The 25,301-nt window shown below is 51.5% G+C and overlaps 1 protein-coding gene across 3 annotated transcripts in view; it reads right to left on the reverse strand.

Annotated features, from left to right (window-relative positions):
- The window catches only part of FAH (fumarylacetoacetate hydrolase), a 51,194-nt gene extending 26,474 nt beyond the window's left edge, over positions 1-24,720 (reverse strand). For all 3 annotated transcript variants that reach the window (XM_088829578.1, XM_088829577.1, XM_055417944.2), the window contains exons 1-13: positions 24,563-24,720; positions 20,415-20,525; positions 18,602-18,723; positions 18,039-18,088; positions 12,085-12,175; positions 9,805-9,902; positions 9,647-9,699; positions 7,531-7,630; positions 6,154-6,284; positions 3,724-3,799; positions 3,247-3,293; positions 1,743-1,844; positions 853-970 (exon numbers count right to left, since the gene is read on the reverse strand). In XM_088829578.1, the coding sequence (XP_088685704.1) occupies positions 853-970; positions 1,743-1,844; positions 3,247-3,293; positions 3,724-3,799; positions 6,154-6,284; positions 7,531-7,630; positions 9,647-9,699; positions 9,805-9,902; positions 12,085-12,175; positions 18,039-18,088; positions 18,602-18,723; positions 20,415-20,525; positions 24,563-24,643 (1,180 nt within the window). In that variant the 5' untranslated portion in view covers positions 24,644-24,720. The remainder of the gene's footprint in view (positions 1-852; positions 971-1,742; positions 1,845-3,246; positions 3,294-3,723; positions 3,800-6,153; positions 6,285-7,530; positions 7,631-9,646; positions 9,700-9,804; positions 9,903-12,084; positions 12,176-18,038; positions 18,089-18,601; positions 18,724-20,414; positions 20,526-24,562) is intronic.
- Between the last annotated feature and the right edge of the window lie 581 nt (positions 24,721-25,301).

Below are 25,301 nucleotides of genomic sequence, written 5' to 3' on the forward strand. Positions count from 1 at the left end.
CACTAACTCAGTCAGGTAATAGGCACAGGGTCAAAGGGCACAAGGTCAGAAGGCACAGGGTCTCTGCACTGCAAAGTTCAGAACGTGAAACCTGCCATTATTTTATCACTTTGGTCTGGGAGGAAGGAGACACGGAGCTGGACTTTCTTGGTCTTTTGGCTCCAGGAAGACTCTGATTTAAAGTTCTCGGCAGGGACTTCCCTAGTGGACCAGTGGTTAAGATTTTGCATTTTTACTACAGGGGACACGGGTTTGATTCCTGGTCGGGGAACTAAGATCCCACGTGCCACATGTCTTGGCCAAAAGATTAAAAGTAAATAAAGCCAGTCCCTGGTAGGCAGGGCTGGGGTGAAGGCCAGAATAAGCAGACACAGAGCTGGGACTTCCCTGGTAGTTCAGCTGGTAAAGAATCCACCTTCAATGCAGAAGACCCCAGTTTGATTCCTGAGTCAGGAAGATCCACTGGAGAAGGACTAGGCTAACCACTCCAGTATTCTTGGGCTTCCCTGGTGGCTCAGCTGGTAAAGAATCTGCCTGCAATGCAGGAGACCTGGGTTTGATCCCTGGGTTGGGAAGATCCCTTGGAGAAGGGAATGGCTATTCACTCCAGTGTTTTGGCCTGGAGAATTCCATGGACTGTATAGTCCACGGGGTCGCAAAGAGTCAGACACGACAGAGTGACTTTTACTTCACTTCACTTCAGTCCCTGTCAGGCAGGGCTGGGGTGAAGGCCAGAAGAAGCAGACACACAGCCGGGAAGGCTGGAGTGGGGACAGATGGGACAGATGACTTCCTGGCAGACGGGGAGGACGGCGAGGAGGAGAGGCCGCCCGTGGGCCTTGTGCCCCTCACCTGTCATGATGACTTCATCCCCGTCCAGCAGGAACTTCCTGGTCTGGCCGTTCCCCAGCTCTATGGCCCTTGTGCCTTTCCACGACAGTTCCAGCATGCAGCCGAAGCTCTCTGGCTCCTTCAGAGCAAGAAGGGGAAGAAGTTGTCACAGGCATTCACATCATGGTGGGCGGGTCGGGTTTGGTGCAGACAGTGGTTAGCAAGGCGAGGGGTAGGGGTGAGGCCTGGGAAGGAGCAAGGGACCCCACAGCCCTGAGAGACCCTGCCTTGGTGGGAATCACCCTGGAAATGTCCTCGAGCTAGGGTACCCTACGTGCCCTGCTCACTTCATTCAGGACTTGGGGGTTGGGAGGATGCTGGACCAACCTACCCAGGTCCATCCTTTCAGGCGCCTGCCAGGCCCCTGCCCACTCTGGAGACTGGGGCTTACCCAGATGCTGTTACACTTGGCCTCCCCACCCAATCCCCTGCTAGGAAGACTTTCTATCAAAAAGAGCCTGAGGTCTGGACCTTGCAAGAAGTGGCCAGTCCATGCACCAACCAGTCATCACCAAAGAAGGCTCATGGTGGGGGCGGTTAGCAGTGGGGCCACCTCATCCTGGAAGGATGTGCTGTGAGGTGGTGACAACCAGATACAACAGTGGCCCCCTTTGTCAGTCTCACTCTCCTGCAGTAGAAGGAGGCAGCCTCTCACCCCATCCCGATCTTTTCTGCATTTGAAAAAGGAGCCCCTTTTGCACCCAGAGACGGACGAAGCTATGAGGTGGACAGGGCCGTAAGATATGCCTGCTCAGGCTGGACTCCCCTCTCGAGGGAGAACCCTCCAGTCTGTACAGGGAATAGGGATGCTTCACGCAGGCAGCTCCCAGGGGAACCAATCACATACTCACCGGCCCGCTGATGGTTCCAGAAGCCAAGAGGTCCCCCGGCTGCAGGTTGCAGCCATTGACAGAGTGGTGGGTGAGCTGCTGCAGCATTGTCCAGTACATGTACTGCGGGCAAGGACACAGAGATGGGGATAGGCAGGACAGGCTTCTCCTGAGCTGCCTGGAGCAGCCAGCCCCACTCACAGCAGCCCGCCCCGGGCTCTCTCCCAGTCCCTAGAGCAAGGACAAGCTATCCTCCTGCACCTACCCTGTGACCTACCCCAGTTCTCTCCCTGCCCCTTCACCAGCTAAAGCCCCAGCTCTTGGGCTCTTTCTAGTCCAACCCTAACCCACCTTCTCCAAGAAGCACTCCTGGAATTGCAAACCTCGCTGCTCAGCCCCTCAATGTACAGCGTGCTCAGGAGTCCATAATCCCACTTTGTCCTGCAATCACCCCAGAGTCCTGAGTTGATAGCGTCTAGGTTCTCACTATAGCAGAAGTATCTCATGAGCAAAGACCTCAGGCCTTGGAGCAGACACTGGACAACAGAGCTGAACAACTCAAACAGGACCTCAGAGCAGCCCAAGACATGAGGGAGCACTACGGGAGGTCAGGCCTGGTGGGAAGGGACCAAGGACCACGTGCCTGCCGAGCAGCTCAGGGGTTGCACTCCTGCGCCTCAAATCCACAGCTCCTCAGGTCTGCCATTTCTGAAGCTACACATCCAGGCAAAGGAAACCTCAGAAAAAGATTCTTGCACAAAAGCCCCCTCAAGCAGGCCCCCTCATTCCTTCTTGGCAGCCTAAGGAGCCCAGAATAAAGTTAAATTAAGAGGGAGACTAGAAGAAACAGGAATACACTGAATCAGAGGATGTTCAAATGGTCAACAAGCATGACAGGATGCCCAGCTGCATTCATCCTTGTGGTTGCTGTTCAGTCGCCCAGTCACGTCCGACTCTCTGCGACCCCAGGGACTGCAGCATGCCAAGGCTTCCCTGTGCTTCATTATCTCCTGTAGTTTGCTCAGACTCATGTGCTTTGAGTTGGTGGTGCCATCCAGACATCTCATCCTCTGCCGCCCCCTTCTCCTCCTGCCCTCGGTCTTTCCCAGCATTCATCTTTAGGGAGATGCAAAGCGAAATCACAATCCCCAGAACAGCTGAAATGACAATGCCAGTGGCTCATCTGTTGACCAGGATGTGGAGCAGCCAAAATGCTCAGATGCTGCTCATGAGTGCAAATTGTAACAAGCCCTTTGGAAAAGTGTCTGGAAGGACTCCTCAGCCAAGTGTGGATATACACCCTCTATAACCCAGCACTCCTATCCCTGTATATCCAGACATATGCACATTCATGCACCCAGAGACATGGACTTGACTGTTCATGGTAGCTCTACCAAAAAATGGAAACAACCCACCACATGCTGACCCGACATCACATCCCGACATCGATGCTTTTCTCCTGGTCCTGCCAGGAAGAAAGGTCTCCTTCGCCTCCAAAAGCAGTCTGCCCAGCCTCAAAGCTTACCTTAAAATTAGACCTGCATATGGTAGCTGGCTGGCTCATTCCTTCTCCTGTTGGGAAGACAAGTAAAACTGACAAGAAGACTTGATTCCATTAATCAAGGAGGGGGGATCCCACCTTGTAAGGGGAACTGTTCTGTGGCTTAGGCTCTCCATTGTCTAATATGACTCCGTCTAAAGAGTCTATGAACCAATCAGCTCATAGGGTAGGGTATCAGAGCCGGGGGACTTCCACAGAGAAGTGAATACCATCATTATCCCACTTGCCAGATGACAAACCGGACAGATTTAGTAACAGACAGACTCAGTAACATGCCCAAAGTCCCAGAGTTGGTCAGGGGCAGAACCGAGACTTGAACTTCAGCTGTAGCCTGCAAAGCTGGGCTCTCTCACTACTGATCCACTGGCCTTTAACTCAGCCCCGCCGAGCAGCCTCAGGGGTCCACCCAGCTGGACACAGCCTCCGACCCCAGGGGAGTACCTTTCAGGGCAACAGAGAGGTTGATGTCGAATGTGTAGGGCTGGTCATGGCAGAGATACGGCAGGGGCTTGGGGTCCTGTGAGGGCAGAGGAACACAGAGGGGCTGGGTTGGCTGGCTGAGCTGGCCAGGCTGGCCCCACAGCAGGGCAGCTGGCCAGGAGGACCTGGGAAGAAGGGGCGTCCCCTCTTTCCAGGACAGTGCTGTGTCCCTGGACACTGGGGGGTGAGGGTGGCAGTGGACAGGTTGGTCAACAAAGGGTGCACAGTCCCCCTAGTGCTCCTGGACTCAGGGATACAGGCCACGTTGGCAGCCAGGCCAGAAGGTCTGTGCTTTGTTCAAAAGCAGCGTCTTCCCCAAGAGCCATCTGGGACTCCCTAGTGATCCATGAGCTAATGTGGGGTGACTTTATTTTCACGATTATGTGTTTCTTTTCATGACTGAGTTGGAGGCTAGTGACATGGATAGGGACCTAGAAGTTCCTTTTCTAAATATACTATGTTTTCAAATGGAAGCTGCTTTAAAGAAAAGCATTCAGCCTACATCCTTTGTAGATGCTTGCAAACATTTATATCAAAGACAATTCTGTGGCTATTTTTGCAGTGTATGTATTCACTCTTTTTTAGCACTACTTGGGTTGTAACCATAAAATCTCAATATAAAGAACCCCTGTTGTTTAATTGCTAAGTCATGAGCAACTCGTTTGCAACCCCATGGACTGTAGCCCACCAGGCTCCTCTGTCCATGGGATTTCCCAGGTAAGAATACTGCAGTGGGTTGCCATTTCCTTCTCCAGGGGATCTTCCCAACCCAGGGATCGAACCCACATCTCCTGCACTGGTGGAGAGATTCACCACTGAGCCACCAGGGAAGCCCAAAAAACCATTGTAGGGATAGGAAAAAGAAAAGCATTCAGTAAATCATAATTCACAAGTGGCAAGATTCCTGAAGGTTGCACTTCAACAGTATTTGGGAAGGACGGGTATATAAGGAGAGACAGCCCAAAGGTCTTTGGTGAGGGTGAGCGGTGCCTGTGAGCAAAGAGCTGGACCAGGAGGGGACAAGCCAGGGATGTGACTGCGGGCCAGGCAGCCCTCGGAGAGTGGGACTCACCGAGGAGGGAGGAGACAAGTCTCAGAGACTGAAAATGATGGGGAGGGAGATGCTGGCAGGAGCTGTGGAGGAGGGAGTAGGGGGTCCTGCCAGAGAGCCCAAGGAGCCTCACGAGGAGCTGGTCTGCAGGGAAAGACTCCCAGCGTTTCAGTACAGCTCCATGAGAAGACAGCAGGCTGAGACATGTCCAGGGAGCCGCATGTGAGGTGGGGGCAGAGGCCATGAGAGAGCAGGGTCAGATGTTCAGGGGAGCAGGACCAGGAATGAGGGGAGAGCAAGGCTGAGAGCTCAGCCTGGGCTGCCCCCACATGGAGGATAGAGTCCCCTGGAGCACTGCAGGAGATACGGGAGGACTGAGTCGAGCCAGGCACCAGAAGCCAGGGGCGGAGTGTCTAGGAACAGTAGGGGGCTGCCAAGGGCCGAAAGAAGATCAAACCAGTCAATCCTAAAGGAAATCAACCCTGGGAATATTCACTGCAAGGACCAATGCCAAAGCTGAAGCTCCAACACTTCGGCCACCTGATGCAAAGAACTGACTCACTGAAAAAGACCCTGATGCTGGGAAACATTGAAGGCAGGAGGAGAAGGGGGTGACAGAGGATGAGATGGCTGACTCAATGGACATGAGTTTGAGCAAACTCCGGGAGACGGTGAAGGACAGGGAAGTCTGGTGTGTTGCAGTCCCTGGGGTCTCAGAGTCGGATACAGCTGAGTGACTGGACAACAGCAAAGAGGTCCATATTGAAGAGAGCAGAAGGCCACGGCGTCAGTCAAGGTCAAGTGCACTTCGGTGGAGGTCACTGGAGGTGATGGGATGGAGGCAGCAGCAGACTGTGACAGCCTGAGGACTGAGGACCAAGATCGGGAGTCGGGCCAGGACAGTGGTACAGGGACCAGGAGGCTGGCACCAGGACTCTTGGCACCAGGACGCCCTGTGGTCTGGCTCCACAGTGCAGTCAGTTGGCCTCCAGGGGGCGCCATCACACAGACCACAATTTGGCGACACGGGAGGTTGTGCAATGTAGTGATACTGGAAGGGACCCCTTCTCCTGCCAACTGGCCAGTTCCTGTAGCCTCAGAGGATTCTAAAGGTTACAAAACTCCATGTTTTTTTCCCAGAACTGTGCGAGGGACAGGGAAAACACAAGGCAGAATGACTGGCGCCATGCTTGCCTAGAGGTCCCTGCAGTCAAAACCCCCAGCACGTGGGCATGCTGGGGACACAGAGCTTACCCTCCAGACCCTCTCCAAGCTGGATGGGTAAACAGTTGGGAGGCAGAGGGGCCCGGGTTTGGGACTTCTCACGGAGGGCGTCTTACCTGCTCCGGGTTGGGCACAGCAAAGGGCATGAGGGCATCCATGGGCACTACCCATGGAGAGATGGTAGTTCCAAAACTCTTCCCGAGGAACGGCCCAAGGGGGATGTACTCCCATTTCTGGATGTCTCGAGCTATAGGAGAAGGACAAGCAGGGCTGACAGAAGCCGACGGGGCCACCGGCCAAGTCTCCCCTCTCCGCTTGACGAAGGAACAGATGCTCAGCTCAGCCTTGCCCCACCCCTGATGCTCCAACTCCAACAAGCTGGTTGCCCCAGAACCAAGGACAGAGGTCCTCTGAGGTCACCGTGCCAGGCTGCGACCAAGAGCGAGATGACCAAAAGGCAGGAAAAAGAAAAGTACTCTTCCAGCACCAGGAGGGTGAGATACATATTTGTCACAAGAGATAGGAATTCAAGGCCAAGAAAAGTCTGCAAACAAATGTTGTTACTTCTTCAATAATTAAGCACCCCAGACCCAAAATCCTGTGTTTTGTCCATTGTTTACAAATTTATTATTTGTTTGTAAAAAGGTATAAAAGCTGTCTGCTTTGTTCACTTCCTTAATTCTCTTCTGTGCACTCCTGTATTTACAAATTATATTTGTTTTTCTGCTGTTTAAATAAAAGGGGGGAGCAGGCAGGATATTTCCCCATGAAGGGTCTGGAATCTCACCCTCATAGATCCTGGGACACTTGGCACCAGTTTCCTCCTATATAAGGCAGAGGGGTTGAGACGAACTCAGAAATGGAGCTGTCTGATTTGAAATCTTAGCTCAGCGAACAGCTGAAATCACTGTGCCTCATCCCTCACCCCTGTAAAATGGGAATAGTAATGTTATCATTGGGCTTCCCAGGTGGCACTAGTGGTAAAGTGCCTGCCAATGCAGCAGATATGAGACGTAGATTCAATCCCTGGGTTGAGAAGATCCCCTGGAGAAGAGCACGGCAACCCACTCCAGTATTCTTGCCTGGAGAATCTCATGGAGGAGCCTGGTGGGCTACAGTCCACCGGGTCTCAAGAGTCGAACATGACTTAGCGACTAAACAACAACAATATTATCAGTGCCCAGTTGGGATCTGGCATGAGAGTCCACGGGAGTTCAGCCCTGGGGCTTGGCACGAAATTGCTCAAACATATTAGCCATGTCCCTCTGTTCAACTTACAAGAACATTGGAGCTCAAAGAGGTCAAGTGACTGGCCAAGAGCTCAGAGCCGAGATGTCTGCGCTCTCAACAACTGACCACCTGCTGCCTCTGACCACACCAGACCCAGGAGACCACCTGGCTTCTGCAAAAAGCGTCCCAAACACCCAGCCTTCCCCCAGACCCAAGAGTGCACAGGATGCTCAATACCAGGAAGCCCGACTCCCCATAATTACCACTCCAGTCGTTCATAAGGACCATTCCAAAAATGTGCTCGTGGGCCTTGGAAATGGGGATCGGCTCTCCGAGTTTGTTCCCAGGGCCTACAAAGAAAGCCTGACACGGGAAAGCTGATGAGAATCTGGCTCTGACCTGCTGCTCTAGGGCACTTGCCTAGAAGGCAAGGTCAGGCATTTCCACACCCTGGCTGATACCTGGACTGCTATGTACAAACCTACCATACTTCTATATCATGAGCTGCACCTGAGTTGACAGAAGCCACTCCGGGCCCATGGTGAGCAGCAGGGGGCCAGTGCCCACCCAAGACCCCCGCATGTGGTCCCTGATCACCACGCAGCCCTCTTCATCTCCTTCAGCCCACACCTCTGCCCTTTCCCACACTGCATTTTCAGATTTGACAGCTACACAAGGCTTGTGAAAAGTGAAAATACCAGGGTTTGTATTCATGTCATAAAAAATCAGAGGGCTGACTCCATGATGTGGCAAAGAGAGCCTGTGGGGGCAAACTCCACCCCTTAATCCATCATACAATTCCAAGTGGATGAGAGATCTAAATTTTTGCAGAGTAAGGCTCTAACAAGTACTGGAAAAACAAAACACCTCCCAAATCTTCAAATTCTTCAGGCGGAGAGAGTCTAAGATGACATAAAAGGAAATGCCATAAAGGAAGTGATTGACATGTTTGACTTTATAAAACTGTAAAATTTCTGCATAAAGAAAGCAAAATGATACCACACTGGGAGAACATATTTACAATGTATTACAGTGAAGGGTTAATTGCTATTAAATACAAAAGTGTATCAGTCGCTCAGTCGTTTCCGACTCTTTGTGACCCCATAGTCTATAGCCCACTAGGCTCCCTTGTCCACGGGGTTCTACAGACAAGAATAGTGGAATGGATAGCCATTCCCTTCTCCAAGGGATCTTCCTGACCCAGGGATCGAACCCACATCTCTTATACCTCCTGCACTGGCAGGCGGGTTCTTGTCCATCTGAGCCCCCGGGGAAGCACTTCAATACAAAACAGACTTTCAAATTAATAAGACAGCACTGTGCAGAAAACTGGCAGAGAGTAGCCCAGAATATCTGTGCAAGGAAAGCATCGTTAACACAACATCCAGGAAACAAGAGAGTGTCTAGACATCAGTGGGGGAAAATAACTACCAGAAGCGCACAGAATCAACTATGACGTTTGCAAGACCCAAGTCCCAGTTATATTCGTTCTGTGATGGTGTTTAAACATTGCACATTTTTCGTCAAGATTATAAAAAGAATGATGCCATCTTATAGAGAATCTCACCACCATCATCAAGATGATCTGTGCTCCCTAACCACCCGTACACCGTTTCTTCACACTCTTGACTTTCCATTTACCTTCTGCCCACCCCTTCCACCCCCCAACAGGAATCAACATAGGTAAAGCATCTGCCTGCAAAGTCCTCCATACTCCCAGAGAGAAGACCCTGGTCCCATTTAAACTGGGGCTCTGTGCCCTGCTCTGGGGCATCTGGCTTGGGGAGACCTTCTCTTATGGGCCACGTGGCAGCCTCACAAAGGCAGTGACAGGCAGAGGACTGGCTCGGCATGCCCTCCTGGGACTAGTGACTATTTGTCTCCCCTGGATGGAATCCAAAGATATCACCAGGCAGGACCGGAAATACAGGGAGATACAGCCTGCCTCCAATCAACCTAGATGCCCATGCTGACAGTCCAACCAGGGGACCCCAAAGTGCACACCAGCGGACCCCAAAGCGCACACCAGGGGACCCCAAAGCGCACACCACGGGGCCCTCACCAGGAGACACTCCGAGGACCACCTAAACCTGGGGCTCAAATTTCTTGCCACCCTGAGTGTGTCCTCAGGTGACCCCTCAAAACCTCTCGACTGCTGATTTGGAGGTTACAAATGAACTGTTAGTGAGCTTACACATACAGAATCAGTGAGTAATGAGGTTGGACGGTACTTCCGATGGCCAGGTGGGGACCCAGAACTGCCATTAACATGGTTGAGATGAGGGAACGGCCAGCTGTCCAGGGCAGCCACTGAGAGAGCCCTCCTGCCCTAGCGTGTATACAGACCCCACGCCAGTAAAACACCGAGACGAGGCTTACCATCTCCAACTCGAAGTCCAGGAGTTTGCAGGCACCATAAACGGGAGGCTTAGCTGGAATAACAGCAGAAAGAGAGGTTAGTGGGTGCCAGGCATGGACTTGGGCGTGTGGGGACAAAGAGCGGAGCCCAGCAAGGCCTGGGCACTGGGGGCACTTACAGTCATCGGGTCGCATCTGCCCCAGGGGCCTGTGGATCGGGGTGCCAGACACCACCACGGAGGAAGCGCGCCCGTGGTAGCCCACTGGCAGGTGCAGCCTGAGGAAGGAAAGTAAGAGGAAGCCTTGATGCTGTTACATGTAGAAATGAAATTTCAAAATGTTTTCAGATGAAATGAAAGGGAGTCAACATATATATGAGCTTCCCTGGTGGCTCAGATGGTAAAGAATGTGGGAGATCTGGGAAGATCCCCTGGAGAAGGGAATGGCTACCTACTCCAGTATTCTTGCCTGGAGAATCCCCTGGACAAAGCAGCTTGGTGGGCTACGGTCCACAGGGTCACAGTGAGTCTGACACAACTGAAGCAACTTAGCATGCCGGCAAATATATACAAAATAGTAAGTAATAAGGACCTGGGGCTTCCCAGGTGGCACAGTGGTAAAGAATCCATCTGCCGATGCAGGAGATGCAAGAGACGCAGGTTCAATCCCTGGGTCGGGAAGATCCCCTGGAGGAGGAAATGGCAACCCACTCCAGGATTCTTGCTTGAGAAATCCCATGGGCAAAGGAGCCTGGTGGGCTACAGTCCATGGGGTGGCAAAGAGTCGGACACGACTAAGTGACTTAATTTCAAAATGCTTTCAAAATAAAAGTGAAAGTGAGTCAACACATACATGGTTCAAATATCAAAAAGAACTCCCAAGTGTCCAGAAACAAATAAATGGATGAGCAGGAATGTGGTCTCGATAGACAATGGAATATTTTCTGTTGTTGTTCCGTCTGTCAGGCTTCCCTGTCCTTCTCCGTCTCCTGGAGTTTGCTCAAACTCATGTCCATTGAGTCAATGATGCCATCCAACCATCTCATCCTCGGTCATGCCCTTCTCCTCCTGCCTTCCATCTTTCCCAGCATCAGGGTCTTTTCCAATGAGTCAGCTCTTTGCCTCAGGTGGCCATTGCTCAACATTAAAAAGAAAGCATTTCCTTGGTGGTCCACTGGTTAAGAAACTGCCTGCCAATGCAGGAGACACAGGTTCAACCCCTCCTCCAGGAAGATACCACATGCCAGATACCAGATACCATGGGGAAACTAAGCCCATGCGCCTTAAGAGCCTGTGCTCCACAACACGAAGCAATGAGAAGCCTGCATGTATGTAGGTGTATGTATGTATGTATGTGTGCACATGTATGAGTGTGCACGTGTGTGTGTGAGACTAAATAATAGCCCCTCCAAAGATGCCCATGTCCAGCACAGGGAATTCTGCTCAGTGTTATGTGACAACCTGGATGAGAGGGGAGTTTGGGGAGGAATGGATACATGTGTATGTATGGTTGAGTCCCTTCACTGTCCACCTGAAACTATCACACCATTGTGAGTCGACTATACTCCAACATAAAAAGTTAAAAAAAAAAGATATCCAGGTCTTAACCTCTGGAAGCTGTGAATATCACCTTCTATAGTAAAAGAGACTTGCAGATGTGACTTAAGTCAATGATCATGAGATTATGGAGATTACTCTGAATTATCAGGTGGTCCCTACATGTAACCATGTGTGTGTGTGGGTGTGTATGTGACTGCTCAGTCATGTCCAGCTCTTTGCGACCCTTTGGACTACAGCCCGTCAGGCTCCTCCGTCCATGGGATTTCCCAGGCAAGAACACTGGAGTGGGTTGCCACTTCCTACTCTAGGGGATCTTCCCAGCCCAGGGATCGAACCTGAGTCTCTTATGTCTCCTGCATTGGCAGGTGGGTTCTTTACCACTGAGCCACCTGGAAGGATCCTTATAAAGGGAAGAAGGTCAAAGGAGGAATTAGCACTGTTGCAGATGGAACCTAGAGGCTGCAGTCATCTGAGGAAGGGGTCCCAAGCTAAGCAGTGCAAGCAGCCTCTGGAAGCCAGAAAAGACAAGGAAATGGATTCTTCCCCTAGAGCCTCTGAGAGGAACCAGCATTAGAATTCACCAACAGAACTGTAATTCACAGCTTACAAATCAAAGGGGCTGGAAGGATGTTGGCGACTCAATATCTAATTCCAACCCATGTTCTCTAGATCAAAAGTCTCAAGGGACTACCCCATGATTCCACAGCAGGTCCAGGGCTGAGCCGAGAGGAGAGCCAGAAGCTGGGGTCACTGTTTCCAGGTGTGGTGACGTCATGACCCTTGTGGGTTTTCCTCCCCGGTTCCTTTAACCCGAGAGGACCTGGCAACTCCCAGCACCACAGGCTGCTGGACACAGAAAGACAGACTCGGAGCTCAGCCACACCAGGGTACAGGACATACCAGTTTGGCATCAATGCATTCTCCTTGCCCCTGAACATGACCCCGACATTGGTGGCGTGATGCCGAGAGGAATAGAAGTCCGTGTAGTCGCCTGCAGGGGAAAGGACGGAGATGCCGTCAGCGACCTGGATGCTGAAGGACGGGGAAGGGCCACTTCCAAGGGTCAGGGTCAGGGTGGTTGAGCCAGGAAGGCTAGCCAGCAGGGGCTGGAGGTGCATGCCTGGCAACACTGGCACATCCAAAAGCTATTCACACTACTGAAAATTTGTTTTGAGAACTCCTAATTGAAAAATCAGAAACAAATTAGGGGATTTCCCTGGAGGTCCAGTGGTTAAGACTTCAAGCTTCCCACTGCAGGAGCCTGGGTTCGATCCCTGGTCAGGGAACTAAGATCCTAAAAGCCACACTCCGTGGCCTAATAATAATAAATAAGTAAAGGGTATCAAAAATAGTTCCAAGTTAATAATAAAAAATAAGTTCTTAAATTTGTAAAGATAATAATAAAAATAAAATAGATTTCCTGAAACAAACAATGAAATTTGCGAATAAATAGCTGCTACCCCTCCCACCCACCAGCCCCGATTACCAGGCCTTTGCTCAAGCTGTGACTACCCCTGGGTAGACTGGTGTCTTCCTTGTGTCCGTGTGTCCAGATCCTGGCAGCTCAGTTTAGGCCCCGCCCCCTAAACCATGAAGCCACACCCACTCTCCCTAACTGGACCACCCCTCCTCCAAGTCCACTCAGCATCCAAGCAAGCCCTTCTCCCAGCCGGAGGGCTCCATGTTCCACTTGTGCCCCAGTCATGTGTGTGCAGGTCTTATCCCTCTGCAAGACTGAGGTCATTTCAGAGCAGCCCGGCCCAGGCCACATTTTGTTTGACTTTCTCTCAGTGCCAAGAACAAGGTGCTTCTTTGGTGGCTCAGACAGTAAAGAATCTGCCTGCAATGCAGGAGACCTGGGTTCAATCCCTGGATCAAGAAGATCCCCTAGAGATGGGAATGGCAACCCACTCCAGTATTCTTGCCTGGAGAATCCAATAGACAGAGGAGCCTGCAGGGCTACGGTCTACTGGGGTTGCAAAGAGTCAGACATGACTGAGCAACTAACACACACATAGTGCCAAGAACAAGGTCTCAATGGGGCCTGGTGATGAAGACTGGAACAGACTAGGTGGACTGCATGCTAAAGGCACAGGCTCCCATAAGACAGGGAACTGCTCAAATATGCAGAAATAGTAAGTTGGGGCAGTTTGTCTGTTTATCCTCCACAACATCTCTTCCAAAAAAAAATGTATTTCTAGTAGGTAAATAAAAAGTTGGATAGGGCCAGTACAAACAGCATAGACTAGAAAAGGCAGTGGTGAAGGATGCATGCTTAATGTGTGCTTAGTCACTCAGTCGTGTCTGACTCCTTTACGACCCCATGGACTGCAGCCCTCCAGGCTCCTCTGTCCATGCGATTTTCCAGGAAAGAATACTGGAGCAGGTTGCCATTTCCTCCTCCAGGGGATCTTCCTGACCCAGGGATCAAACCCAGGTCTCCTGAGTCTCCTGCATTGCAGGCGGATCCTTTACTGCTGAGCCACCTGATGAAGGATGAGGAGAGAAAAGTCTACGAGGGTCCATTAGAGCAGGGGCACCCTGAGCTTTCATGGCTGCTTTCCATCTGCAGTCCCAAAGCACAGACAGAACAGCTGAGATATTTGTTAGAAGCATAAATCTATAACAAGAAGGCACCACTGGCCAACTGGAAATCATAAGGGATTCCTAAAAGTCAAGCAGTGAGCCAAAATCCAGCAGGCCCCCAGGAGAGCATGGGAAGGCAGAGGGAGGGGCTGAGGAGAGTGGAGGGGACTGAGTCCCTGCTGGCCATCCCTAGCTTTACCCAGCTTCGCCCAAGCAGCCAATAGCAGGAGATTGTGCCTGGGCAAAGGGGTGGGCCCAGGGAGCTGAGGTAATGCCTCCAGAGACTACAGCACTAGGGGGAAGCAGGGCAGTCTCCCCACGACCACGAGACAAAACCAGAACTCCCCACCAGAAGCAGACCATGCCCCTTTCCTTGGGGCTGGTTATAGGAAAAGCTGCATTCACCAGCACCTTACGGAGGAGAGTTTCCTACACAAATAAAGATGAGCACAAGGGACTTCCCTGGTGGTTCAGTGGTTAAGAATTTGCCTTCCAGCGCAGAGGATGTGGGTTCAATCCCTGGTCAAAGAACTAAGATCTCACATGCTACAGGGCAACTAAGCCTGCATGTTGCAAAGAAGACCCAGCGCAACCCAAAAAAAAATGAGCACAAAAAAACCCAGAATCACCAAACATCCAGAAGAATCCTCACCATGAGAGAGGTACTAATTCAACTCACAAAAGAAATGAAAGAGAGGAAGCACGATTAATAGAGACACCACAAGGAGACTGAAAAAGAAACATCCTTTACGGGACCTCCCTGGTGGTCCAGTGGTTAAGACTCCATGCTTCCAATGCAGGGGGTGTAGGTTTGATCCCTGGCCATGGAACTAAGATCCCATATGCCTTATGACGGGGCAGGAGAAAAAAGAAGAAGAAGAATCCTTTAATACATCTAATAAAAAAGGATGTCGCATCCACAAATTAAGAAGGGGTCTTTGGGGGACTTCTCTGGCAGTCCAGTGGTTAAGACTCTGTACTTCCAATGCAGGGGGTACACTGGGTGCAGGTTCAAACCCTAGTCAGGGAACTAAGATCCCACATGTGTGGCCAAAAAAATTAATTAAAAAAAATTTTTTTAAAGAAGAGGTCTTTGGGGAAAAAAATAATCTGGTATCTTAAAAATGAAAAGTGGTTTGGCTGTGCCCACCTCAGGGAGGGGGTCCTGGAATCCTGCCTATCCTCCTCCCTGCCTGGGGAAGCCTGGCTGGGTTCCTACCATTTGTTGCTGGACACATGGAACCCTCTTGCATGATGGAAAGCATGCAAGAAACAGAAAATCACTTACAGAGAAACAAAAGTCCACGTTATAGCTCTTCTTTTAGTAACAGAAACATGGAAACAAGTGCCTTTTATTTCATAAAATCATAGGTCTCAGGGCCAGAAGGAACCTGCTTTAAAACGATACCTTCAGGCAGATCATTCTATTGTCATTTCATAGGTGAGCAAGGCCCACACAGTAGACAACATGCCCAAACCACCTGTGAATTCTGATTCTGCTCTTTCTTGGCTATGTGTGGCCTTGAGAAAGTCCCTTTGATGCTTTAGAACTCAGTTTCTCCATTGGGCTTAATAATGCCAACCACAGGCATATCAATACAGTAAAGGAAATAATAAATCTATATAATATATCTTATCATAGTGCCTGACACAATGTTGTTCTTGCTGTCCTCAGTCACGTCCAACTCTTTGCAACCCCATGAACTAAAGCGCACCAGGCTCCTCTTTCCATGAGATTCTCCAGGCAAGAATACTGGAGTGGGTTGCCATTTCCTTCTCCAGAGGATCTTCCCAACCCAGGCAAGGTCTTTACCACTGAGCCATCAGGGAAGCCCACGCCTGGCACATAGCAGGCCCCAAATAAAATCCCTTCCCTTACCCCACTGGGAGTCACTGCTGCCATGGTTATTCCACTTTCAATTTCTCCTTTGAGAGAATCAAGGCAGACTCAAAGACTGAATGTTTTCTTAAATCACAGTCTTTCCAAAAAATTATAAGAACTTGTCTGACACATTATAAAGTATAGTAGAAGTGTATGTCGCTCCAGCATTTACTTTAGAACAACATGGTGCTGAATTTTGCAAGAAGACCTGCCCAGGTAGGAGCCCAGGGTAGAACCAGCACACTATTTCAGAGCATTCCTGCCAAAAAAAATTAACAGCTTCTAGCTTCTACTTCCTTGTTTGTTTTCAGTATCTATACACAAAGTCCATTTCATGATCACTTAAAAAGGACTGGAAAAGATGGTGTCCAGGCCAGGCTATAAGACAGTGAGAGAGGAAGAACCCCAGCCACTCACCCACTCACTCCACACCCCAGCCAGTGGTGGTTGCAGCCCAGTTTAGTGGGCAGGATCTCCTGTTCCAAACAGCTAAAAATAATATGGGGGACAACGTCATGTACTGGATACCAGTGATACACTTAAAAATTATGAAGATGGTAAATGTTGTGTAATGTGTATTTTACCACAATTTTTAAAACATTTCTTTAAAGACCTCCTAGACTACAAAGCTGAGTGGTTTGTTTTATGTGTGTGTGCCACACGGCATGTGAGATTCTAGTTCCCTGACCAGGGATCGAACACGTGCCCCCTGCATTGGAAGCGTCGAGTCTTAAGCACTGAACGACCTGGGAAGTCTCTGATTTTCATTTAATAAAAGAATACATGTTACGGAAAAAATTATATGAAGGAAAGAATAATGAGGGGGAATACTAGCTGAGACAGACACAGTAGACCTGGATATGGGGTAATATTATTTATATGAAATTACTAGATGAGGTGAAACTGGGGACAGGCCATGGCTGCCTGGAGTGAGAGCAGGGACTGACTACAAACAGACGCTTTGTGCTGACTGAGTGTTTTCCATGTGATGGTGGGAATGACTGCACAGCGGTATATATTGTCTAAAACTCATTAAACTGCACACTGACAATGGGAGAATTGTGGGCTGTGTAAATCATACCTCAGGAAAGTTGCTGCAAAGGCAGAGCATTTAGAAAGAAGTCGAGAAAGGGAAGAACCAAAAGAAAGGACATGAAGGGGGTATGGGAGGAGAAGCGGGGAGCTCAGGGGTGATGATTAGAAGGGAAACGATTCCATTCTCACTACACTCAGGTTTGAGCTATGAGCTTCTGCGCACAGCATCTCAACTGCCTTTCATCCTCAAACCCTTAGATGAGGGGCAGAAAATATACTGAACCTGTGTGTGCCTGTCTTTTGGAAGGAGATTATCTTCAAGGCAGGCCTTGGGGTGCTGCTCCAGGACGCGGCCCACAGAAACAGGGGCAGAGGCAGAAGTCACATCTCCCCAGAAGGTCTGGCAGGACCACCTGGCCTCTCAGCACCCAGAAGCCCAGGCTGACTCAGCAGGCAGGCGCCCACCCCCCTAGGTTGGTGGACAAGGAGGAAGGGCTCAGCCTTCTGCCTGATCGTAACTCTCTGCTTTGGGCCAAGAGGGTTTGGACAACTATAATTTTATGTGTATGCGTGCGTGTGTATGTGTGTGTGTGTGTGTGTGTGTGTAGGAATTCTCCAGAATGATTCAGTGGGTAAAGAATCTGCCTGCAGTATAGGAGATGCGGGTTTGATCCCTGGGTCAGGAAGATCCCCTGGAAGAGGAATTGGCAACCCACTCCAGTATTCTGGCCTGGAGAATTCCACAGACAGAGGAGCCTGGTGGGCTACAGCCCAAGGGCTCGCAAAGAGTTGGACATGACTAAGTATCAGCAGCAGCAGCATCATATATATATAATTTATTTAGCTGTGCCTGGTCTTACGGCATGTGGGACCTAGTTCCCTGATGAGGGATGGAACCTGGGCCCCCTGCACTGGGAGCATAGAGTCCTAGCCACTGGACCCCCAGGAAAGTCCCTGGACAACTGCAAATTTCAGACTCAAATTCCAATCAGACATCCGGCCCACGGCTCAACCTGGGGCCCTCCAGGACCCTCTGGCCTCTCTCCTCAAAGCTGCTGACTCATGGACTGAGCTCTGAGCACCCCCACCACAGCCCTTTGGGAAAGGAGAGTGAATTCCTGCAAACACAGGGAGCCAGGGAGCCAGCTACAAATCTAAGCAGTGAGCAACTACCCTTGGCGAAAGTGCTGGCCTTTAGAGATGCCTGGGTCAATGCTGGGCCTGGGTCCCTGATGGGGAGGCATTGACAGCCCCGGAGCCCCTCCTCCGTGACCTTCCCCACAGGAAGCAGGGACAGGACCCTGGGCAGGCAGCTGTTCCACGCACATCCTATTAAAGAGACTAGACTCACCTATGGCGGCCGGAAGATACATCGTAGCAGAAGCCTGGGATGTGAAGGCACTGAAACACAAAAGAAGGGGCTTCAAGGTCAAGCATGCAGCAAAGCAGGGTCCCTGCTCTGGTCATCCACAGACTCAGCCTGGATCATTCCCCAAACCCTGCTCATACTCTGCAGCAAGCACCTCCAGGCGGGCCTGGTGCCTCACCAGGACGGACGTCCACCCGCTAAAGGCAAGGTGCCTCCCTCCTGTTCTATGTTCCACTCTAGGAAATGAACCAAACTACCCCTAGTTTAGAGACCAGACAAGCACACGAATGATGCTGATGAGGAATAGTTGAGTGAAAAGGGAGGCGTCCGGGGGCGGGGGCCAGACATGGCCAGGACAGCCCAGTCCAGCCAGAGAGGTAATTCCCATTGGCCCAGAGCCCTCCCACCAAAATGTACCCCAGGTGGGAGCCAGATGAGGCCAAAGCAGCCAGGCCATGACTCGAATGTCTCTGATGACCACACTGTCCCCCTCTGCCCAGGCAGATCTCCTCGTCCCTGCCCACCAAGGCCCACGGACTCCTCACCGCTGCCGAAGCTCCACATCATCTCTGAGCCTGGCTTGGCTGGCAGACAGCAGGTTCTGCAAAAACGCTCTTGCCTCCTTCCAGGCAGCCTGACCCAGGCCCATGAAGCTGTTGAGAGTTGGCTAGGACCAAGATGGGGAGGAAGAAAAGGAGATCATCAGTGGGAAAGCCCCTTGCACTACCCCTCCTGTTGACAGGAGCCAGCCTAGCAGCTCTCTGGGGCCCCTGTCACTTTCTCCAGTTCATTCAAACCCTCAGGACTTTAGTTCTTAGCTCCATCATCTGTTCCTCAAGTGAAGGAGATGTGTCATTGTTCCTGTTGTGGTTTCATCCCCACATGGCCTTACAGGCAACTGGCCAAGCCCAAGAGCTACCTTCTGGGATGGCTGCCCCGTTAAGCTTGGCCCAGCCTGCAATGAAAATGGCTCATTCCTCCAGCAGAGGCCTTCAGTTTGCAGGGGTCTTGCACCAACCCCTCTTCACATAAGCTAAGAAGAGGTTTTTGAGCCACTGAAGTGAGGCCTAAAAAGCACTTGTGGATTTTCAAGGCCAAAGTTCCAGTCCTGGCTCCAATCCTTGCAGCCATGTGACCTGGGAGAATTGTGTCTTGTTTCAAATTATACCCTCAACAAATCTAATGAGGATGCCATTCCTATGCCAGAGGGTCATTGTGAGCATCGAATGAGAGGTATGTGTAAAACTCCTGATGCATAAGGAGGTACTCAATAAATATCACCTTCCTTCCATGGAAGGAGAGGATGCACATCAAAGCACTTAGACAGGGATATCCCTGGTGTTCCAGTGGCTAAGATTCTGCATTTCCAGTGCAGGGCGCCTGAGTTTGATCCTTGGTCAGGGAACTAGATCCCACATGCTGCAAAGACTCTACACACAGCAACAAAGATACCCTGTGCTGCAATTAAGACCTGTGCAAATAAGCAAAATATTTTTTTTAAAAAAGCATTTGACCATTCACAGGGAAGTACATTCACATCCATTGCCAAGTATGTGTCCTTCAGACTGACTTCTAAAGTGGTGGCAACCAACAGGGCACTTGGGGTCAGCTGTTCATTCCTCCTAGGCTGTATTTTAACCTAGAGAGCGGAGCTCCTGGCTCCCTCCCTCAGAGGGCCCAGCACCAGCCTAGAATAAGCAGAGACTCAAGTGTCTTAAAATGAGGAAATTAACCAGTTGTTGGAGAGCTTCATATCAGAGACAACTGGGGAGGGCCCAGGCCTGTGGAGAGACTGACACCCATCTCACCTTGGAACTCTCCCTACAGGGTCCCAAGGCTGCCTCCTGCCAACCTGTATGTCTCATAACAACCTCAAACTTATCCAAGGAGTCTACCTGCAGTGCAGGAGACCCAGGTTTGATCCCTGAGCTAGGAAGATCCCCTGGAGGAGGGCATGGCAACCCATTCCTGTATTCTTGCCTGGAGAATCCCATGGACAAAGGAGCCTGGCCAGCTCTAGTCCATGGGATTGAAAAGAGTTGGACACAACTGAATGACTGACTATTCAAGGAAAATCCCTGCGATCTCAAGGCACCACCGCTGTCAGAAATGCAAGGCAAGGACTTCTCTGGTGGTCTAAGACTGCGCACTCCCAATACAGGGGGCCTGGATTCGATTTCTGGTCAGGGAACAAGATCCCCATTATGCAACAAAGATCCTGCCTGCCACAACTAAGACCTGGCACAGCTAAATAGACTTTTAAAAAGAAACGAAATGGAAGGTAAAGAGCATTTTCTTAGTGGCATTTGCAACAAATGGCCACTGAGATCCAGGGCAAGCCACATTCCAATGTTCTACCTTATTGAAGACATCCTGGTGTCCGGAGAGGATAGGCCCAGTGAAGAGGTGCTTGATGACACTGAGGTCCAGGATCTGGTCCCCAATGGCCACACCGATCCTCGGTCTTGGCTGGAAGGAAGATGGCATGGTCAGCACTGGGAGCAGTTGGCCGGGTTGGGCTCGCTTACCCAGCAAGTCTGTCTATCTAAGAGCCCAAGGGCCCTGATTTATAGATGGCCCTCTGTGGAGAGGAAGGACTTCCCAGGTGGCTCAGTGGGTAAAGAATCTGCTTGCAATGTAGCAGATGCAGGAGATTCAGGTTCTACTGCCGGGTCAGGAAGATCCCCTGGAGGAGGGCATGGCAACCCACTCCAGTATTCATGCCTGGAGAATCCCATGGACAGAGAAGCCTGTGGGGCTCAATCTGGGGTTGCAAAGAGTCCAACACAACTGAAACAACTATGCATGCACACTCTGGAGAGGGGCTGAGGAACTGGATCCTTAGCACCACACCCCAGCTGCTTTTGCCTCTCAGAGGGCTGAAACTCACCTTGTCATCTCTGTCTGGGCAGAGCTTGGCACCATCTCTGCCTCGAGGACACAAAGAGGAGAGAATCTGTTTCCTGCATAATCCAAGACCCTTATCCAGGCAAAGTCCCCAGCAAAGTTTTTCAGGTGTCACTTAAATGCCTCTGGTGACAGAGAGCTCACCACCTCACCAGGCTACTGGATTATTTCTTAGGTTAAACCTAGGCCTTCTCTTCGGAGAAGGAATCCCATGGATGGAGGAGCCTGGTAGGCTGCAGTCCGTGGGGTCGCTAAGGGTCGGACACGACTGAGCGACTTCACTTTCACTTTTCACTTTCACACATTGGAGAAGGAAATGGCAACCCACTCCAGTGTTCTTGCCTAGAGAATCCCAGGGATGAGGGAGCCTGGTGGGCTTCCGTCTATGGGGTCACACGGAGTCGGATACGACTGAAGTGACTTAGCAGTAGCAGCAGCAGGCCTTCTCTTAGGGCAATTCCTCTGCACAGCAGAGCAGAGAGTGTCCCAGGCACAGAGGAGGGTCAGGAGCTTGGGCGAACGTATTCTGTTATGGTTCAATCAGAGCAGAGTTCAGGTCACGAGGGAGCAGGAAGCCAGACTGTTCAGAACATTCGAGGGAAGTTCCTTTCTGCACCATCAGATCCAGGCTTCAGGCCTGAGTGTGAAGATGTCTCAAGTATTTGGCAAAGCCTGGCCTTTGTCCCCACGGTGCTGAACTTGGTTTATCAACGGGGAATCCAAGAGGGACTTCCCTGGTGGTCCAGTGGTTAAGAATCTGCTTTGCAATGCAGGGGAGACAGGTTTGATCCCTAGACAGGGACTAGGATCCCTCATGCCATGGAGTATCTAAGCCCACATGCCACAAATACTGAGCCCACCTGCCAGAGGGCAGCAACTAAAGATCTCACATGACACAATGAAGATCCTATGAGCCACAACTAAGATCCGGCACAGCCAAATAAATAAATAGAAAGTGTTTGACTCTGGGTAAAGCTTTTAAAAAACAAACAAAGAAGGAACCTGAGGGCATGTCTGCAGACTCAACCAGCTGGGCTCGTCCTGAGTTGAGCTTCCAGTTCTCCTCAACTAGCAGCTTTGCCATCTCAGGTCCAGTGAGTTTAAGAGGTAGGGCTATAGGCGGGCTTTATCTCCACTGGCTGCTCATTTTCAGGGACTAAGAGAAGATGGTTACCTCTCCATGCACATCAACCCCTGGGACAGGTATAGACCAGAACCACACCCTTACCCAGCCCTGAGGCCCCAGGCCAACCAGGAGGAGGCGGCCTGGAGAACCGAGCACCTCATTTCCAGCTCCACTGCTAACTCCCTGGGCCTCAGGCTCCCTGGACAATGGGTTGGGCCACCTGGACCCCGGGGGATGCCTGCTAAGGGGATCTGCAGGTAGACCCTTGAGCCATTTTTCACCTATACTTGCTCTACAGTATTGTTTAGCTTCTGCTATACAGCAAAGTGAGACTTCCCTGGTGGCTCAGACGGTAAAGTGTCTGCCTACAGTGCGGGAGACCTAGGTTTGATCCCTGGGTCAGGAAGATCCCCTGGAGAAGGAAACAGCAACCCACTCCAGTATTCTTGCCTGGAAAATCCCATGGACGGAAGAGCCTGGTGGGCTACAGTCCATGGAGTCACAAAGAGTCGGACACGACTGAGTGACTTCACTTCACTTATACAGCAAAGTGAATCAGCCGTATGTACATATACCTCATCCCACCCCTCTATGTCATCACAGAGCACCAAGCTGAGCTTCCTATGCTATAACAGCTTTGCACTAGTAGTATACATATGTCAAGAATACTGGAATGGGTTGCCATTTCCTCCTCCAGGGGATCTTCCCAACCCAGGGATCAAACCCATGACTTACATCTCCTGCATTGGCAGGCGGGTTCTTTACCACTAGAGCCACCTGGGAACCCTTGTTCACTACTGTTCCACCCAAATGATGCATGGCTGGCCTCTGGCATGGAGGAGAGGGAGGACTCTGCCTTGGTGACCAGACCAGTCTGGAGAGGTGGTCACCACCTCTGGAATGTCCAGCACCTGCAGCCAGAGCTTCGACACAGCCAGTTCCACTTGAAGGGCCTCAGCCTTCTGGAATGCCAAGGGAGCCAACTCAACCCCAAGCATTCTTTTCAGAAGGCAATGAACCTCTGTACAGTGGCTGTCCTTGTACAATCTAATATGAAAACAGCTGGGGTATGGAGTCTACAAGCCACTGGCCACACTCTAAAGAGCATTCATTCTAGAGTTCTCCGGGATAGCAAGTCAGAGCACACCCCCTGCCTCTTGCAAAGGCTTCTGCCTAAGTGATTTGTCCTCCAGATTTGCACCCTGAGGAAAAGTGTGGACCCTTGGCTGAGAGCAGAATGTCAGAGGAGTGCAGAGGGAGGGCTGGCCAGCAGAGTGTGCTTGGCCAACACAGGTTAAGGTTTAACATGCCTCAGGCCCTTCAGGGGACTGTTAACCTTTGGCATCCTTGCGACATCTGGTCAGGCTTGGCAGTTGTGAAACCACATGCTGACTCTTCTAGATCCAACCATTTGCTGCACATGGGGACAAGGATCAGTCATGGGGGCAGGAAACCACTTTCCAGAAGGTGCTAACTGCCACAAGCTCCGTTTAACAAACGGTTCCTGAACACTGCTGGGCGCAAGCAGGTTCGTGAGTTCGAGGCTTCTCAGAGCTAATCAGGAGCTTACCATGAAAATTTGGAGCTGAAAGCTAAGCCAAAAATGCCATGACTAAATCCAAGGGAATCTGCTTTCTCCACCCACGGAACTTCTTATATATTTGATTATAAACCCCGCAGTTTTCAAGATTTCTTTCTGCCCATCAGACTACACTAAGTGAAATTTTATTTCCCTACCCCCAAAGGGCTTTTTCTGATTAGTAAGGGAATGCCAGGGAGCCCAAGAAGCTGAAAGAAGGCCAGTTGGAGGTAAATAAATTAAACTCTTGGATCCCAGGGCTCTGATGTGAATGAACTCATCCCTCTGAGTTACTAAATATACCGGGTCAATGAACATTTCTAGGGTTAGGGGCTAACATGGAGGATGAACAAATGGGCCATAATGTGGTGTCTCCAGGGAAGGAAACAGAGCGAAATGACTTCGGAGTAGGCAGTATGACTGCGCTTCAACTTCTCTGTAATAATAATATTTAGTATAACTTGCTCTGCTTGCCTGAGAGGAAGAGCCATGTTTCGTTTCATTTTGCAATTAATTTTCGTGCAAATGTGCAGAAACAGGCTGACGGTTTCAACAACTCACATCTGGAAAGCTACCAGGAGGGATCTGAACCAACAGCAGGAGGGATCCGAACCAACATTCACCCTCGGCGATCAGCCCCAGCCTCCAGCCCCCTCCCATCAACTCCCAGAAGGGGAGGCACCGCTCATGGGGCCCCAAAGACCCCGGGGGTCTTCGCGAGGGGCGACGAGCCGAGAAGCGACGGGCCCCACATCCAGCTCGGTCGGGTGCCGGCAAGACGGGGCAAAGTTGGATTGAGGCCAGGGGCGGGGCCTGGACCGAGGCCAGGGTGGGGGTCCCGAGCGGAGGGGACGCCCTCCCTCCCCGCGCCCGCAAGCGAGCGCTGCAGCTCACGTTGCCTCGGGTAGAGAAGACGCCGTAGGGCAGGTTGTGGATGGGGAAGTCAGAATCCTCGGCCACCGGGACGAAGGACATGCTGGCGAGCACGGAACAGGAGAGGCAGGGTGCGCGCGGCCTGCGGGACAGGACTGGTAGAGACTGGCAGACCGGGCAACGCCCCCTGCGGACTCCGCCCCCTCAGACCCCCCGCCTCCCGCCAGAGCTGACCCGGAGACACCGCAGGGCCCGGCCCGCCCCTTTCGAGGGCTCCGCCCCTCCCCGAGCCCCTCCCACAAAAGACGCCCCTCGCGGAGCCCCGCCCATCAAGGGACCGCGCCTTCCCGGGCCCCGCCCACCAAGAGAACGCCCCTCCCGGGGCCCCGCCCACCACAAGACCGCCCCTTCTCGAGCCCCGCCTCTCCCGGGGCCCCGCCTCTCCACGAGGCCTGTTCCTCGGCAAATTCCAGCCCTGTAATGTCCATCCTGTCCCGCCCACTACAGCTTTGCCTCTGAGCAGCCCAGCCTCCTCTTTGAGGGCCCTCCGACCTCGGTCCAGCTGCCGGGGGCAGGGCCCTTGTTCCTACCGAGAGCAACACCCATCTTGGCATTTAAGGCTCTGCCCCGTGTGACTTCTGCCTCATCTCGCACCCGTCGCACCCCACTCCACCCCCGCCCCCGCCTGCATGGCCCGATCTTCAGTTCAGCACGAGCTCAGCACGAGTCTTGTCGGGTGTCCTGGTCACAGCAGACACTC

Source organism: Moschus berezovskii, chromosome 21, assembly GCF_049115385.1.
Source record: "Moschus berezovskii isolate FMDL1 chromosome 21, NW_MosBer_1.0, whole genome shotgun sequence".
NCBI lineage: Eukaryota > Metazoa > Chordata > Mammalia > Artiodactyla > Moschidae > Moschus > Moschus berezovskii.